Raw genomic sequence first — 18,443 nt, 5'->3', positions numbered from 1 at the left:
CATTTCTCATTGAACACTGTTTTCTCTTCCCTCATTTTTCTCCCACTTTCTCTCCTCTCTGACTCCCTGCTCCCCAAATTTTAAAGTTCATTTCAAACATAGGATTTTGTGAATATCGCTGTTGCATTAGTTCACCCTCTGTCCTTTTTTCACCATTTTGTTATTTCCCTTCCCTAAATCAGATAAATGTAGCTCTATAAGACACAGGGCAACAGACTAAGTAATGAAGAAAATGGCTAAAGGTTTCTTTAAAGCATCATTAATAGTGTTGTAATTTCTCTGTCTAATCCCTTAAAATTCCTCATCTTGTCTCCTCTGCCCAGTGGAATTCCATGGCATGGCACGATAGGGTTGACTGGCACTCCCCGGCCAGGCTGATTGCATCCCAGGGAGGCACAGATGGCTCAGGGCACCCATTGCCAAGGGCTAACACAATTACACTGTAAGTGTGTGCACATTTCTTTATGTGTAAAAGTCACATGCCAAGTCATCACAGAAAACATGGCTGCCTGGGGCCCCTGAGCAGATGGAGCCCTCGGGAATTTTCCATGGGGTGAGGGTACCTCACTCCTGCCCTGTCTCCAATTCACTGGCAACAAGCCAGAACTGGACCCCTGTTTCAGCCTTGAGTGACAAAGCTAAGGGACTGTGCCTAGGCTCTGACTTCAGCACACGAAAAGAAAGACAAGTTTATTGCCATAAAGTCAGACCATTGCTAACGTCATCTTTGAAGAGCTATTTTAAAACATTTCAAAACATCACATAGTTGTTTTCTTCAGATTTCCTTAGGAGTCTTTGGGAAGCCAGTTTAACCGACCAGGGCAGGTAAGCAGTTCCTCCCAGCAGAGCTGAGAACTCTTGCCCTTGCAGGAGAAGCAGGTCTCTTGTGATGACAATTGTCTGGGGAACACAATGTGCTGTGTTTGAAAACTTGGACTCCAAGGTTATGCAAGTCACAGCAAAGAACAAGTTCCAATTTGGTATGGCCGCGATAAGGCAAGAATCATAGCAGTATGAGAGGGGTTTTGTAGTTGTCCATTTCTTAACAAGTTGAAGCAATTTCCTCATGCAGATATTTGCCTTTGCTCCTAAGAGGGCCATCTGCAGGACTGCCCTCTGTTCTATCTGCTTCCAGAACACCATGTTTATACATGTTCTGGGCTGGGGATATGGCATAGTGGCAAGAGCGCTTGCCTCCTATACTTGAAGCCCTGGGTTCAATTCCCCAGCACCACATATACATAAAATGGCCATAAGTGGCACTGTGACTCAAGTGGCAGAGTGCTAGCCTTGAGCAAACAGAAGCCAGGGACAGTGCTCAGGCCCTGAGTCCAAGGCCCAGGACTGGCAAAAAAAAAAAAAAAAAAAAAAAAAAACACACACACACACACACACACACAAAAAAACACCATGTTTATACATGTTCTGACATTGTAAGACTAAAAACTTGAAGACGGATTATGAGGATAACTAACACAGTAACTGCCTGACATTTTTCCTCAGATTACCTGTGGTGATGAGGTTGAATTTTATGACTTTGGGGCACACTGCTACTTGAGTACGCCATAAATTGATACATATTTACTGTAAGTGACCAGAGTGAACACATCATGTTACTCATTATGTAACCAACTTGAGTTTTGATAGGCGCTCTTTCTTGCTGAAACTTGACATTAGAGATAATACTGGAGATGGAAGATATTGTAAGTATTTCCTAGCTGTGAGTGTGAGGGAGAAAGAGATTAATTGACATAGCAGGGTTAATTTTGGAGCAGTACAAGTTAGTGAATAGCAGGGAATCCATTAGTTATGTAGGTCAACCTCTTCCTATCACAGACATCAGAATCTCGGCAGAAAAGTTTGTGTGAAGGCAAACCTCTGTTTGAAGCCAGGGTTCCAGGTGTAGAACTCAGTGCCCGAATACCCATCTAACTTTTCTGTCCTGTTCCTTTTTCTCTATTTTTCTCACGTTATCACTCAATGAAGTAATGAATAGGCTATGTCTCTGAGAGATGGGATACAAAGACAAATCTGATTACTGTTTGCATCTGGGAGAAGCTGGTGGCTGAGGAAGAGTATTTTCATCTAACATTAAAATCTGGATCACCATAACATTAAGCAGCTCAAATTTCTGAGGTGCAAGAGAAGATCCAGAGAGCTTTGCTCCTGGGATGTCACCAGCATTGTGAGCATCTTCTGTTTGCCTCTTGCAGCAAGTGCCTAGGTCTTGAAGTACACACTTTTCTTACAGCAGAAGGGTGTCAGCTCAGATCTGCAGCCCCCGATCTTGACATCGAAGGTAAGGCATTCCGCTTCACAGCGCCCGTCCATTTTCATACAGCACAGTCTTCTATAAGCTCCTTCCCTGGCTGTGTGAAGGAAGCGGTTGGTTATGAGTTACTAGAAAGGGAAGCAAAGTTGTATCACCAGACTCCCATGAGAATTACTCTCACATAGGCATCAAAAGATCAGGAATGTGGGCTGGGGATATGGCCTAGTGGCAAGAGTGCTTGCCTTGTATACATGAGGCCCTGGGTTCAATTCCCTAGCACCAAATATATAGAAAATGGCCAGAAGTGGCGCTGTGGCTCAAGTGGCAGAGTGCTAGCATAGAGCAAAACGAAGCCAGGGACAGTGCTCAGGCCCGGAGTCCAAGCCCCAGGACTGGCCAAAAATAAAAAGATCAGGAATGTATGTATTACCTGAATACATTGGTCTGAGCTCTAACCTCCACTAAAATAAATGCAATATCATTACTAGTTAATTAGGAAAAATTAAAACCTTTTCATTCTCAAAAAATGAAACATGCATTTTTTACGCAAACACGTATAATTAGGGTTATGTTATACTAATAGAATAATTCTTGCTATTACACTGGCTGCATACTTTTTAACTTGAATAAACAATCTATTCCAAAATCTATTTCTAAGCCGGGTGCTCGTGGTTCACACCTGTAATCCTAGCTACTCAGGAGGCTGAGATCTAAGGATCACCGTTCAAAGACAGCCGAGGCAGGAAAGTCTGTGAGACTCTTATCTCCAATAAACTGTTCAGAAAAAGCATGAAGAGGGCTGGGGATATGGCCTAGTGGCAAGAGCACTTGCCTCGTATACTTAAAGCCCTGGGTTCGATTCCCCAGCACCACATATACAGAAAATGGCCAGAAGTGGCGCTGTGACTCAAGTGTCAGAGTGCTAGCCTTGAGCAAAAAGAAGCCAGGGACAGTGCTCAGACCCTGAGTTCAAGGCCCAGGACTGGCAAAAAAAAAAAACACCAAAAAAAAAAACCAGAAAAAGCATGAAGAGGGTCTGTGGCTCTGTTGGGAGAGCACTAGCCTTGACCTGAAGAGCTCAGGGGCAGCACCCAGGCCCAGAGTTCAAGCCCCACGATGGACAAAAAGGATTCCAAATTTAGCGTCTGATATAGAGAAAAATGTAATTCTGTGAAATTTCTATTACAGGCAGATAAATGATAGATCATGCACATTGCACTATGTTTGTGGAGTTTTATATACAAAGCAAAGATAAATGCATGCTAGTCTTCCCCATGCTGTTCTGCAAAGTCATGGCCTACATCTTCTGAGCCAGCCTGTCAAGCACCCTACCAAACAGCCATTCGCGGCCGCAGGGCTGACACCAGATGGAGCCCCAGCAGGGCTCGGTGAGGAGTGCCTCACACAGCACATGCAACTCACTGTTTTCTTTTGACTCTCACATTTCAGCCCCATTTCAGTCGCTCTTCAGTTTCCCTACCATGCCACGTTAGTTTCTTTCTTCTTTATTCTAACAAACAGCTCTGTTAGTCTTCACCATGGTCATATTATCATTCCCATTTAGAGAGGAAATTGCAGGCCAAAGTTCAGCTTGCGAGGATCAAAATTTCTGCCCAGGCAGCCAGCAGCAAAAAGGGAATCCTGAATGAGGGGGGTGAGGATTAAAGAAAAGGAAAAATACAAGACAAAAGAAAAAAGACAAGAGAAAAAAGACAAGAGGCAAAGATGGGGTATGGGAGGTCTGCATCTCGAGATTGAAACTCAAGACTGCAGCCAAATTTATTCTTAACTTCCAGCTAATATGCAGTTTTGGAACCAGGGAATAGCATAGGGTTGTTAAAATTCAAGAACACAAAGAGGCTTTGAAGTTTGCAACATTTGATTACAGTAAACACAGGATAAGGTTGATTAACATAGGAATCTACTCCAGTGGACATAGCAAGGTGCATACACAGTAAAGCAATTAAGGATAGTGGCTGTGAACAAATGTCCTTGCATCTAGCATATCTTGGAGGTAACAGCACAGCCAGAGGTGAGAATGAATTTAGCTGCAAGTTTGGCTCCTGAAATTCTGGTGACATTGGCACAGCCAGAGGTCAGGATGATCTTAGCTGCTAGCTAGGTTCCCTACAAGAATTAAGATTCCAACCCAGGTGGTTTGCCCTGCTATCGATCATCAGATGTAGTCCCTGTTTGAGCCTCTGGGATCATCAGGGCATTGGCAACCATAACGAGTGGTCCACTGTTGGTTCTTACTGGGTTCCTATCAAATGCAGTTGCTCAGTTTTGAAGAAAGCATGTGATTCAACATCTACTTCTCCACATAATCTGTAGTCCTGTAAGGAACGGGTGGAGAAGACAGCCCCAAATGCCGTCCTCTTACCTTAATCCACTGTCTACCATCTATGAAAAGAGTCTATAGACAGATATTTAGTCCCTGATGTTATAAGTGAGGGCTTCAAGTATGCAGACACCCATCTCTGGATGTTCTTTAGTGCTTTTTCCTTGCTTTCAAAAGGTCACTGTGAATACCACTACTCAGGACAACTTTCTGGAACTCTTAGGTAGAACCAAAGTCTCATTTCTGTGGCTTTTCTTTATTATGCTTTGTATCTTCTATGAAATTTATGCTGCATTACAGAATTGGTGTATTGTTTTACATATTCATACCTTTAAAAGTTACTGAATGGGTTTTCTCTTAGAATCTATTTTTCTCTCACCAGCAGAAATTATAGGATAATTAACTTGAAGCAATTAGAGGCAAAGAGTTGAATAGTTTGTGGGCTAGCAGGGAAGAGGTTAAATAAGTAGCGTTTATGAGAGTGCAAGGCTGAGAAGAACACTGCCTTCCATCCTGGAATACGCTATTCTCTGTCTCTGCCTAGACTTCTCCTGGTTTTTTTTGCTGAAAGTCCATTTCAAGAGCCATTGCTCCCATATAGCCCTTTTCTTTCTACCTCCAGATTTTACACATAGCTTACACCCCTTAGAGTTTCATTCGGTAATTGTTAACTAGTGCCTAGCAAAATTACTTAAATATTGCAATATGTAAAGATGAATTTTCTCAAATAAATACTGAACTCCATAGAGACAAGCAATTTGCTTCCTATAATTTTTCCCCCATTTATTTCTCATACCGTGCTTTTCAACAGGAGTTGCTACTTGATTTACTGTTGAAAGCTGTCTCTAGAAACTCACAACCAGTTCAGTCACTGAAGGAAAATCATTATCAAAGTTGGTGCAAAGCTAAGATATTTTATGGATCACATTATAAGCCAAGATTTTCCTATATTTCAAGCATCTAATTGGAGGTTCCTTTACTTATGATCAGGGAGATTCCAGCAATAGCATTCTCCTGTGGATATTTTTGTGGGTGAGTTGGACATAAACACTGTATGTTGAATTTTCCAAGAAGCCTTCTGGAAAGCCATTTCCTAAAATTCGGCACAAAAGCATTTCCTGCACTTCCCTCTTGGAAAGAAAAAGCCAAATCACAATCACAGCACACATTTCAAAAGACATTTTGTTCCCATTCATTTTCTTTTGTTGTCATTATTGTTGCTTTTTAATTAGAAGTTTATTATCTTCAAGTACTTGTACAAAGGGCTTACAAGTCAATATGTTAGTTCATGAGTACATTGTATCTTGATTGATATCACCCTTCTTCTCTTCATTGTCCCCTATCTGGCCCAACCACACCCCTCCATTCAGTTTTCCTAGTTTTGTAGGGTATGCATTGAATATCATGGCTGAATTCTCCCTGATTCTTCTCTTCATTTGTTTACCCCCCCCCTTGGCCTCCCCATGCACGTACCTGAAGAACCAGCTTCCTGGTATTGATTTGGTTAGAATATAAGTTAGTTGTTCACAAGTGTTATGCCATTTGACTTCTCCCCTTTATACACCATACTTCAGTTCATAGGGTGGTGTCCATGTGCATATGACCTTGCATATGTTTACACAAGTATTTATCAGTTGGATCTAACTTCCACATAAGAGTCTCACAGACATTTCTACTTGGGCTGGCTCTGAACCGTGATCCTCAGATCTTTGCCTCCTGAACAACTGTGATTACAGGTGTGATCTACCTCACTGGAGACCATGCTTTCTTGATCCATTCCTCCCCTGAAGGGCATGTTGGCTGTTTTGATACCTTTCACCCTATGGTGAATAGTGCAGCAATGAACATGGTTGTGCAAGTGGCTTTCCCCTATCCTGAATTTTATTCTTTGGGATAAATGGTGAATTTAGGGTAGATGTCTTAGGTTTTATATGTAATCTCGAAATGCCTTTACACAATGTTGAAACCAAAGGAGATGGATTTTCAAGTAATGAGAAATTAGTATATTTTTTCGTGTGTGTGTGTGTGTGTGTGTGTGTGTGTGTGTGTGTGTGTGTACATAAAACTGAGTATCTCTGGGAGCTTCATAGGAAAGAAGAGGGCATTAGATGGGAAAGACTTAGAAGGAGAAGAGGGAGGAAAGAGAGAGTTAGGGAGGTCCAGTGTGTGATGAGATAAGCATCCACAGAGGAACTGCTCCATCTGTAACCCTCTGACTCAAGATGTGGCAGGAGGTCAGACAGTACCACAACACAACCATGACCTTCACGTCTTAACGACTCCAAGATACATACAGGAGATGCCTATTAAATAATCTTTAACATGTATAATTTAAAAAAAAAAAAAACAACAAGCAGTGTAATAGTTAGAATGAGTAGAAGATATCTCAGCTTCATGATGCTCCTCAGCCAGCAGCATTATACTTTATGTGGAGACCTGGGCAGGACAAACATCCAGAAGCAGGTAATATCACAGCTATGAACATCTAAGACCAGGTTCTCACTTCATTGAGGTACATAAATGAAAGAAATAGTCTAGGTTGCATGAGAGTTATATTTTAGATATGTCTTGAAAAGCAGTTGACCGCCTATAAGATAATAGATTCAACTTAAAAGTTGAATCAGAGACCAGGAGTGAAGAGTTCCCACATTAGTTCCACAAGAATAATCTAAACGGCCGACGAAAAACTGAAGATGAAAATCGAGAGCCCTGAGAAATTCCTGTCAACAGTCATGGATGGAATCGCAAGAAGGGAGGAGATGTGCTTGTAAGTGGCAGTTTTGGCCAGAGTTGACTCCTGCGGGCAATGATGGGCCCCCGGGGGACATACCCTGAGTCCGTCCTTTCTCTCTTTTAACCACTTTACCATCAGACATTTTATTGACTGACATCCTGAACTGGAGAAGCATGGAAAATTACTTGTAGAAAGTGGAATAACAAGGCTACCATGTCAGGACACAAGAAACAGGACCATGTCTCCATGATGCACGGTGAAATCTCCACTGGACACCAGATCTGCGGTGCCTTGACTGTGAACTTCCCTGCATACAAAACTAGGGTAAATAAAATGGTAGTTTATGCTTTTTGTTTTACTTCCCCAAACAGATTAAGATACAATCCTACCTGAGAAAAAATTGTTTTCCAAAGTGAAGTAGAAGAGATGAATTGGGCTGGGCACTGGTGGCTGACACCTATCATCCAAGGTGAGATCTGAGGATCACAGTTCAAAGCCAGCCTGGGAAGGAAAGTCTGAGACTTTTCTCCAATTAACCACCAAAAAAAACAAAAACCCAGAAGTGGCACTGTGGTTCAAGTGGTAGAGCACTAGCCTTGAGCTAAAGAGCTCAGGGACAGTGTGCAGGCCCAGAGTTCAAGTCTCATGACCCTGTCCCCCAAAAAACAAAATAAACAAATTGGGACACATAAAAGATAAATGATGTTAAAACCGAGAGATCAAGTTTGAGTTCTCTGACTGACCATGTTGACCTTTATTTTGAGATGTGACAAAACATTCCTTCAAGTAGCAAAGTTAACACATCCTTTTTTTACATTCAGTGACAAGTATTTTAAATTGCTACCTAGCCATTTTCTTTAAAAGGAAGAGGAGAAATGTAAAATCAGTGTCACAGATATTAACAGAGTGCATGGGGTTGTTCGTTAGACATACTATAAATACTGGAATCAATAAATGGCCATATATTACTGTAAGAGAAATCACGTGTATTAAAGAAATTTTCTGTGTCCTGTAACATTTTATTTATTTTTTTGCCAGTCCTGGATCTTGGACTCAGGGCCTGAGCACTGTCCCTGGCTTCCTTTTGCTCAAGGCTAGCACTCTGCCACTTGAGCCACAGCACCACTTCTGGCTGTTTTCTGTATATGTGGTGCTGGGGAATTGAACCCAAGGCCTCATGTATATGAGACCAGCACTCTTTGCTGCTAGGCCATATCCCCAGCACCCCTGTAACATTTTTAAGTGCAGTGACATAGAGGTGATGCCACTTCTGTGTCTATCTTCATTCTATAAGAAATGGTACATGTAGATAGATACAGAGAAAATGACAGTAGTGTGCACATCATTCTTTGGCTGCCCACTATAGTTCTAAGTGAAAAGCAACCTCCTCGGTCTCAATGTCTTTCAATAGAAATGGAGATAATAATACCTACTCTCATAGTACACCTTGAGACATACGAGAAAAGGATAACAAAAGAATAAATTATAAAATGCTCTATAAACATACAGAAGTCTCTGACTCAATTATCATTAGGTATTTACTCATGTCTTGATTTTTGAAGAGATATCACAAAACCAAAAGTGGACAAAGAAACAAACAGAAGCAGAGAATGAAATGAGGTTGATTCAGAAACTCCACGTGTGATCTGGAAAGCAGATCTCTTTTCTTCTCTTGTTCTTCCTTCAAGATCTGTCCACCCCCAGCTCTTGGGCCAGAAGAGGGACAGCCCGATAAATCAGATCCTCTGTTGGCAACCGAAAATGTTCTACTTTCAATTTCCAGACACTGTCTCATCCTCCATGAACGGCTTCCTTCATTTACCCCGACCGAGTCTCTAAGTCTCACACACAGCGAACTCACCTGGGCCAAGAAGAAGTGGCTGAGATACCTTTGCGGGCAGTCAGTTGGGGAGGGGGAAAGTGTGCAAATCCAAAAGAATGTAGAGGGCTTGGATGTGCAAGTAGGTTCAAGAACCAATCCAGATATTTCTCCTCTGTTGTGGATTAGCGTATGTTGATTGTACAAAGTACTTCATACACATGTATGAAACTAGAATAACAAAACCTATTAAATTATTACATTGTCTTAAAAGGGTGGTGAGGAGAGAAATTAATAATAGGGTTGAATTTGATCAAACAATGTTATATACATGCATGATAATATCATAGTAGTCTAGAGTTTGGTTTTTATTTTTGGTAATGCAATCATTTAATGACATCATACACAAAAAGCTATGCTTGAGTTTTTAAAAAAGGGAAGGGTAACAACACCTTCTATGGTTAAGGAAAGCAAACAGTCATTTCTTCAGTACATTTGTTTCTTTTCAATTCATGAAATTTGAGCACATGTGAAGAAACTGGGTATGTCACCAAAAGGAAGGACAACTATGAATTACTGTGTAACTGAAAACACCACAATTAAGGAATCATTATATACTGAAAATTTAGCAATTCCAAGAAAAATTTTAAAAACTTACTTGAAGGTAAATATCTTAAATTGTGTTTAAAGTAATTCATCATAACATTAAAAAATCTTGAATTTATCATTTTAAACATTATGTAAAGTGAACAGTCAAGTTGTCTCATGGACTGGAAGGTGACTGATTAATTCCCTTTCATTTCCAAATCTTGTCAAGCAGTCACTACATTTATGCAGGAACTCAGCTGAATGCTTGAAATCTAGATGAATTTTAAGATCTTCAATTTGTCCTGTTGAATATTCACAGTATTGACATAAATAAATCCCTTCAGATAAATGTGAATTTAAATGCTTGCAGTATTCTAGCATACTTGAAAATCCTTTGCCACAGTCATCACAAACATGAGGATATGTTTTAATATGCTCAATAGCAACATGCCTGTTAACATTTGTGTGAAGAAAAGAAGTTTTTACATTTGACAAAGGTAATTTTGCTTAAAAGGCTGTACTGTCCATGTTCTCCACTGTTACACTTATCACTTAGTTCTATTAATTTACATGCACGTTCATTTACCATACGGCTATGCAAGTCTTCTGGATCATTAGTTTCATGTTCACAGAACTGACACAAGTACTGTTCATCACAGCTGTGTTCCTGGAAGTGCATGTAGAGCTCACTGCTTGAGGAGAACTGCACGTCACACTGCTCACACCAGTACAGGTGATCACTAAAGTAGATGTCTGCAATGTGCTGGCTGAGGTTCTCAAAAATCACCGTCTTATAGTCACAGTATTTACAAATATAGGGATCCTCGTGTCGTTTGGCATACTTGATCAGAAGTATGTTCATAGAGAAACTTTCCTTGCATATTCGAAATACATTTGAATCAGTACGTTTATGCTTCAGGATCAGATGCTGTTTTAAATCAGAAAAATATTTACTGTTGAAATCACAAAGTTCACATTTATAGAGACCACTGCTATTAGCTCTTATTAAAGGCCATTTCTGCTGGGCAGTCACATTCAAAGCCTGGCTTTTGTCAATAACTTTACAGAGTTTTGCCGGTGGTTCTTCATCAATTTGATCTGGGAGGCTTTCAGAGGAATTGTTTTCTGTCTCTATGTCATAATCCTCAGATATTGCATGCACTTCTACAGCAACAGGAACCTCTTCTGTAGAGTGAACTTCTACAACAGGACTCTCCTCTTGGGTTTGCTGGTGGAATGATTCAGGTGAGTCACATTCTTCATCACAAATTTCTATATCAGATTTTTCTGCAGGAAAGGCTGTGTGGTCTAGGATTCTAAGCATAGGACCAGGAACCAGGTAGTTCTGAAATCTGTTTCTGGCCTTGATTCCATCTGCAAATATTGGCAAGTCATTTGATGTCTCAGTATGTGAATCGTCATCTTTGTTGTGAAAATATTTTAAGTCTGGCTGTCTCATGGAGCAGATGCTGTAACAATGATCAGAAAAAATTCCATTGAATCCATCTGCAACTCTGCTTACTCCAGAGGAATCTGAATAAGGAGAAGGGTGTAAAGTCTTCCTTTTTCTTTTTTTAGGATACTCATTCATATCTTTTCAACCTGGTATAATCCTTAATACTTCAGTGAGGAAAAATGAATTACAAAAAAGTTCCACAGATGGTAATAAAATGCCTCACCGCACCACGGGCTCCGCCCGCCCAGGCACAGCTCCTCCGTGTTGCTGGCGCCTTCCAGTGCCCCAGCGCGCGGGCCCCAGGGGCCTCGCAGAGGTGGGCGATGTGGCTCCTGCCTTTCCGCTGCCTTGGGCCTCCCGCGGGCTGGCACCTCGGCCTCCGGCGCTCCCCACACCAGTCCCCCGAGCCGCTAGGCGCAGGCTGCATAGGCTGAGCTGGTTTCGCTGACGCTACGCCCTCACATCCGTGCCTGCACCATGCACCTCCTCTAACGACGAGATCAGGCGGGACGCTGCGTGGAGCGGGAGAGCGGGCTTTGGAGGCCCGACCAGGCCAGGTGCCTGCCCGGGTGACACCGCCAGCCTGCAGCCCCTGAGTCAGAGTTTTTGTTTTTGTTTTTATTATTGCCTTGTCTTTGCAGTATGCATTTGGGTAGAATTATAAGCAAGAATAGTACCATTTTCTGCTCTCTATTTCATTCTTGCATAGGCCAAAAGACTATGTGTCAGGTAGAAAAACTACAGGACTACAAAAATACCTACTAGACATGATGGGATGCTTGCTAGAACAAAATAAAAGGGATATCATGTAACATTGAGAAGAGGGCCTGGGAATATGGCCTAGTGGTAAAGAGCTCGGCTCATATACATGAAGCCCTGGGTTCGATTCCTCAGTACCACATATATAGGAAAAAAAAGCCAGAAGTGGTGCTGTGGCTCAAGAAGTAGAGTGCTAGCCTTGAGCAAAAAGAAGCCAGGGACAGTGCTCAGGCCCTGAGTCCAAGCCCGACACCTGGTAACAAAAACAAAACAAATAAAGTAAAATTGAGGAGATTCTTCGATATGTCATTAAGAATTTTAGACTCAATTCCTGTTTAGACCTAGTAATAAGCACATTCTCAGTAAATTGTTTGTCTGAACTTGCTTATTTGTCCCAAGGACATTCTATAAATACTCTTCTACATTTTTAAATTTGTTTACTGGTCAAAACAAGTGACATATGACATTCAGGTTATAATAGCACCTACCTATAAGGGTGTTTTGAAGGTTAAATGACAAGGTGCACATACAGATACAAGAGTACCTGGAACATTGGTGGAAATATATTAGGAGTACTTGTAATATTTCCAAGAAGATTTGCAGTTATCCGAGAATATTTGCTTCCATTCTGTCTACAAAGTGCTCTCCTCCTGTAAAACAGATATCCACAAAGTAAAGTTTGTGGCTGATGCCTGTAATCCTAGCTACTCCGGAGGCTGAGATCTGAGAACCAACCAGGGGAAAGAAGTATGTGAGACTCTTATCTCCAATTAATCACAGAAAAAGCCAGAAGTGGAGCTGTGGCTCCAGTGGTAGAGTGCTATCCTTGAACAAATAAAGGAGCCCGGGACAGCATTCAGGCGCAGAGTTCAAACCCCAAGACTGGCACAAAAGCAAGGTGCATGGGGGAGGCTGTAGCTACTCATTATGAATCATTTTTCTGTAATAATGAGTTCTCCATGAAGTATCTTCACGCCTTCAGAGGATTCTGTGTGAACCAGAGGCAAGCAGACCCCATGGGCCACATCAGATTGAGGTTGTGAGAATCAGTTATGCTCACGTGTCCTGTGGCCACTCTGATTAGCTGGCACAGAGGGAGCCTGAAGCTCTCGGCAATAATCGAATGGGGAAAGCCAATGGAGTCCAGTCCCGATGGCCAGGATTATGTTCCCATGATAAAGATATTTCTATGTAATTGGAAAAATCCAAATACGATTCTGTCAGCGAGGGGAAGAGAGGACAGACAGGCATTAGTGGGCTGTGTTTCAGTCCATTTTGTTTCCACTACTGCTTTCCTTCTTTGCCTCATCAGACATACATAGCGTGGGCAGAGTTCCCAAGAAGAACATACATTTAACCAATGGAACTCACCTCCTGGAAATGCCTGGGAATACTCAAGTCTGGCCTCACATCCTAAAATTCAGAGCACAGCAGATTTTAGGAAAGATTACCAATGCAAGAAAATGGCATATGAACAATATGCTCACAAGGATCCAATGTGGTTGTAGGGGAGGAATAGAAAGAAACAACTGCACATGCCTCTGATCATACAAAATAATATATGGATCAAAATGAACTCCAGGCAATGAAAACAAGAGTTTTTGTTTTCCTTTTTGCTGTTTTTGTTTTCTTTGCTTTTTGTTCTGTTGGTTCATTTACTTGTCTTTAGGAGGGGAAGGAGGGGCCACAGAAATGGAGGAATAAAGTGTGGACAAATGCAGCAGTGGTCCTCACTGGACACTATGTTGAAAATGAAGTGTACAGCTTGTGGGTGGGGATGGGAAGGAAACACAGGGAGAGAGCAAGGATGGGGTGACATTGTCCCAAAAGAAATGCACTGTCTACCTGACTTACGTAATGGTAACCTCTTTATAATAGCAATAAAACTTAAAAAAATGTTGGACTGGAATTCTGAGTCCATCGGGCTACGAGGCACTCAGCCTTCTCAGAAGGACTGCCTAGTTTGTAATTACACGAACTACACACGGCCCCACCAGAAGCATAGTCCAGATGGCCCCAAACTATCACAGCAAGATGTTTACTTATTGGTTTAGTGTTCCTCGCAGAGTACATACACACCCAGACATGGGTCTCTACCCCATGCTGTACCCTGTGCCCCTCTTCCTTCTTGGCAGATTTCCAGAGTCAGAAAATTAAATTGCCGGTTGGCGCCCATTGAGGATTCTCGGCTTTGCGTGGCAGAGCTTGGAAACACACTCACCAAATCTGACAAGCCTCACTGATCAAGATGTCGTTAACGTTACAAACACAAGATCATTCGTCTGGAGGAAGTGTCGCTGGCCTCTCCCCAGGACTGTGGTGTGGACACCCCGTGCCCACATCTCTTGCCATGAAGACTTCCCTCCTCCTCTTAGCTGTGTTCCTGCTTCTGACCCCAGGGAAACGGGGATCATCACAGCGAAGGTGATCAAGGGGGGGGCGCTCGCTGTGCAGGTACTGGGTGCCATCGGGGCTGGGATGCAGAGGCCCCTCTGCTCTGGTCTTGGCGTGGGAAGTGCTTGCTGCAGAAGGCAGTGCCATCTGGTGAATCTCCCATCCACACTGGTGTCGCCCACTGAAACCCAGGAAAGCTTGTCACCAGCGTGCATGGATGTAAGGATGTCGGCTGAGAAGCCCATCGGCTCTGGTTCTCATGCTTACTAACAAACCAGGTCAACAAAGTAAAGTCAAGGGAAAAGCTAGCGGTAAAATCAAGGGGAACATGAGAAAATCTGCAGTATATATTGTTAGGTCCTCTCCCTGAGGCTCCATATATATGCCACCCACCTCATTAAGTCTCCACCCAGTTACCTGGGTTGAAGTGCCAGACTTTGAAGTCAGGCCCCATTTTGCCACATGAGCCCCATTTTGCCACGTGAACCCCATTTTAGAATCAAACCCTGAGCCAATCAGATTTGTACCTGTGTCCTAATCTTGCTTGCTTGAACACCTGATTGTTGTAACCTTGTTCTTTGCCTTCATAAGCCCTGTGTAATCATAGCTTGAGGCTCCCTCCTAACCTCTGCTGTGTCGGTGGGTAGGACGAGGCCCGAGTTGCAGCTCGCTTAAAGAAAGCCTTGCCTTGCTTTTGCATTTCAGAATGTCTGAGTCTCGGTGGCCTTCTTGGTGGTCGTTTTGCGACTTGGCACAACATTTGGGGGCTCGTCCGGGATGCCCCATAGACCCCCAAGACCCCAGACTTCGAAGATAAGAAAATAGGGCTGTTCATTCTGTGTGTCTGTGTCTGTGTGATTTGTAGTTTTGTTTTCTGTTTAGGCCAGCCGCTTGAATCTGAACCTGTAGGTAGTGAAGGACCAGCCGGAGTGGACACGCTCATATGGGCAGTCCTGGGGGACTTGGGGGACACCTCAAGCTCTCTACAGGGGGCTCAGGCTTCCCACTACCACCCTGAACCTGAAGGACTGGACCGGGAGACCCTTCTAACGGGAGCCCGTCTAGTCCCCTCTATATTTGGGGTTCTCTGGTCTGCTCCTACATAGGAACGGGAGAGAGAGAGCCTCAAGACTGTGTGGTTTGCCCCCTCACAAGGGCAGGAGAGACTCAGTTAGACTGTGTGGTCTGCCCCCTCACAGGGGCAGGAGAGACAGTGAGATTGTGTGGTCTGCCCCCTCACAGGGGCAGGAGAGACACAGTTGAACCTGTAAGCTATGACTCCCTAAGTCTGTCTGTAAGTGTTGTCTGGTCTTTGTGCCTATGATTATTTTTGTGTGTTTTTTTTCTTGCGCTGTGCCTGACTGACAAACGGATGATGGGGAACGTTCTTTCCTCTCCCCTGGACTTGACTTTAGCTCACTGGAAAGATGTACAGGTGACAGCCCACAATCAGTCAATCAGTGAGAGTGTCCGCAAAAAAGAACTCTAGGGGGACCCCCACCCAGCTTTCTTAAGCAGAAAATTGTTTGGTGCACTAAAATGTTTTACTAAGACTAAAAATGTTTTACTAAAACTATCAAGCCCTGGAAAATGAGGCTGGAGAATGCTAAAATCATTTGTCAAAGGTTTTTGTCTTAAAATGTATGGCCGATGCTTATTCTGTGTGCTTTACGATCTTTTGAAAATGTATGTGTGTGTGCATGTGTGAGTGTGAACATGTTCAAGACTGCAGTATGATGCAAAACTAAGTTTAAGTTTAAAGTCAAAGGATCATCAAGTTTGGGCATTACCAAATGCTTTAAAGGAATTCTCAAGGTTCTTTAATTAAAATTTAAAAAAAAAATCAGAGCTAAGTGTCTGAAATTTGGATTTAAAAGGATATATATATATATATATATATATATATATATATATATACTAAACTAATGGGGATAGAAGTAAACTCTCATTAACTCTATGTATGTAGGAAGAAATGGCAAAATGGGCCAATGTTTCTCACTAATATATTGGAAAGCTGAATGGATAAGTATTTCTAATTGTAATTCTTGCATTAAGGAAAAATTGTCATTTGAGTTCAAAGGTCTTCATGCCATGCAGTAACTGGGACTGAAGAAAAAATCAAGAATACATTTCTAGATAAGAAATTTGGAAGTAAAATTGTCCTAAATAATTGTTGCAAAGTGAGAAAAGGAGAATTATGGCTACCAAAATGTTTAATTGCCATTCCAGCTTCTTTATAGGTTTTTTGTAACAGTTTCCAGCAGTCCCACAGAGAAGCACAGGTAGTTCCTACAAGTTTGTCAAGATCTAATACTGACCCTTAATAAGTTCCAGGTAAGAGAGCATGCTTAAAAACTACTTCTGTGTGGACCACCTTGTTGCTTATAATTGGAGTAAAGTGGCCCCTTATAAGACTCATTGATCTGAATCTGTGGTTCGAAGCCAGCCCAGGCAAAGAAAGGTCCCAGTGAGAGACTTGTCTCTAAACAGCCAGCAGAGTGCTGGGAACGGAGTTGTGTGGAGCTCAAAGTGGTAGGGCGCTAGTCTTGAGCTGGAGAGCTGTGGGACAGGGTTCAGGACCTGAGTCCAAGTCCAGTGGAAAGTCATTCCCCCTGGGACAAAAGTGATGGAGCATCCAGAGGCAGTAAGCCACTGCTTGGATGGCAGAGATGTTGTCAGATCCTAGAGTCACTTCTGTTTGGCCTTTCAAAAGTTATCCAAAGCCGGGAAGTCCTAGAAGAATAGTTCATAAGCATGCCTTTCCAATGCCCATGTCTGTCTCCTGGGCAGGATCTTTCCAGTCATCTGTGATAGTGGTTAGTCAGGGTAAGTTTGTCAAATGAGAGGATAGATTAAAATCTCAACCCTCCGCATTTACTCAAAGCTCTGACTGGCAGTGAGAATTTTAAGCTGATACATCTGTTTAGGAAAGAAAGCTTGTAGACCTGAGATTGTGTCCTTATTGAGATCTGTTAAAGGCCTGCAAAGGTAACTTTTTAGGTCATCAGAGATTAGTTTCCCAGCCAGTCAGGAGAGCAAGCGCTGGCTGTCAGATGCACATAGACTGTGCTGAAAATCCCCGTGCCTAAATCAGCCAGACAAGTCAGAGTTCCTGGGAACAGACTTTAGTAGACCCAGGGCCATGAGCTTTGCCTCCTGTGCCCCAGTATTCCCAAGAAGGCTTGGAGTGGATAAAGAAAATTCCCATGGCCCACAAAACCCTTGCTCAGAGAAGGAAACAATGACTGGTGGAAAACTTGTGAAGGGAAACTTATCCTGCCACAAGGGCTGGGTAAGGGGATCCATAAGAGAATCCACTGAGTTTCTCACATGGGAACCTGAAATATGCAGGACTTGCTCCGACACTCCAAAGTGAAAATTAGACAACCAGATCAACTTATTGAAGATATTGTTAAAAATTGCAATGCCTGTCAGCTTGCCAATGCCCCCAATCAACAGATTACTAAAGGAGCTCGCCTCTGTGGGAATAGGCCAGGCGTGTATTGAGAAGTAGGTTTCACAGAAATTACAAATATTTGCTAGTTTTTGTAGACACCTTTTCAGGATGGGTTGAAGCCTATCCAACAAAGCATGAGACTGCGAATGTAGTGGCTAAGAAGATCCTGGAAGAAATCCTACCCAGGTATGGCTTCCCATCCACCATTGGGTCAGACAACGGACAGGCTTCGTCTCAAAAGTAAGTCAGGGAATAGCCGCAGCACTGGGGACGGATTGGAAATTGCATTGTGCTTATAGACCCCAGAGTTCAGGACAGGTAGAGAAAATGAATCGGACTCTAAAAGAGACCTTAACTAAACTGGCCTTAGATACTGGCGCAGACTGGGTGTCACTCCTTCCTTTTGCTCTGCTTAGAGTAAGAAATTCTCCCTATCAGCTTGGCTTTACTCCTTTTGAAATAATGTACGGGTACCCCCCGCCCATTATCCCTACCCTTCAGACTGAATTGCTTGCTGATTTGGATGCTGCTGAATTTTTGTGTAAACTCGATTATTTGCAGCTCATGCACAAGAATGTGACCCCAACTTAAGGCATTATATGATTCTGCTTCTGTCCCTACCC

General features: G+C 42.7%; 1 protein-coding gene across 1 annotated transcript; it reads right to left on the bottom strand.

The window, feature by feature from the left end:
• Positions 1–9,623: 9,623 nt before the first annotated feature.
• On the bottom strand, positions 9,624–11,345 carry LOC125367145 (zinc finger protein 639-like). The gene is given in 2 exon segments (XM_048367772.1): positions 9,624–10,226; positions 10,228–11,345. Coding segments are annotated over 2 exon segments (1,425 nt in total). The 3' UTR covers positions 9,624–9,919.
• Between the last annotated feature and the right edge of the window lie 7,098 nt (positions 11,346–18,443).

Source organism: Perognathus longimembris, chromosome 18 (assembly GCF_023159225.1).
Source record: "Perognathus longimembris pacificus isolate PPM17 chromosome 18, ASM2315922v1, whole genome shotgun sequence".
NCBI lineage: Eukaryota > Metazoa > Chordata > Mammalia > Rodentia > Heteromyidae > Perognathus > Perognathus longimembris.
This window is presented reverse-complemented; position numbering and strand designations above follow the sequence as displayed.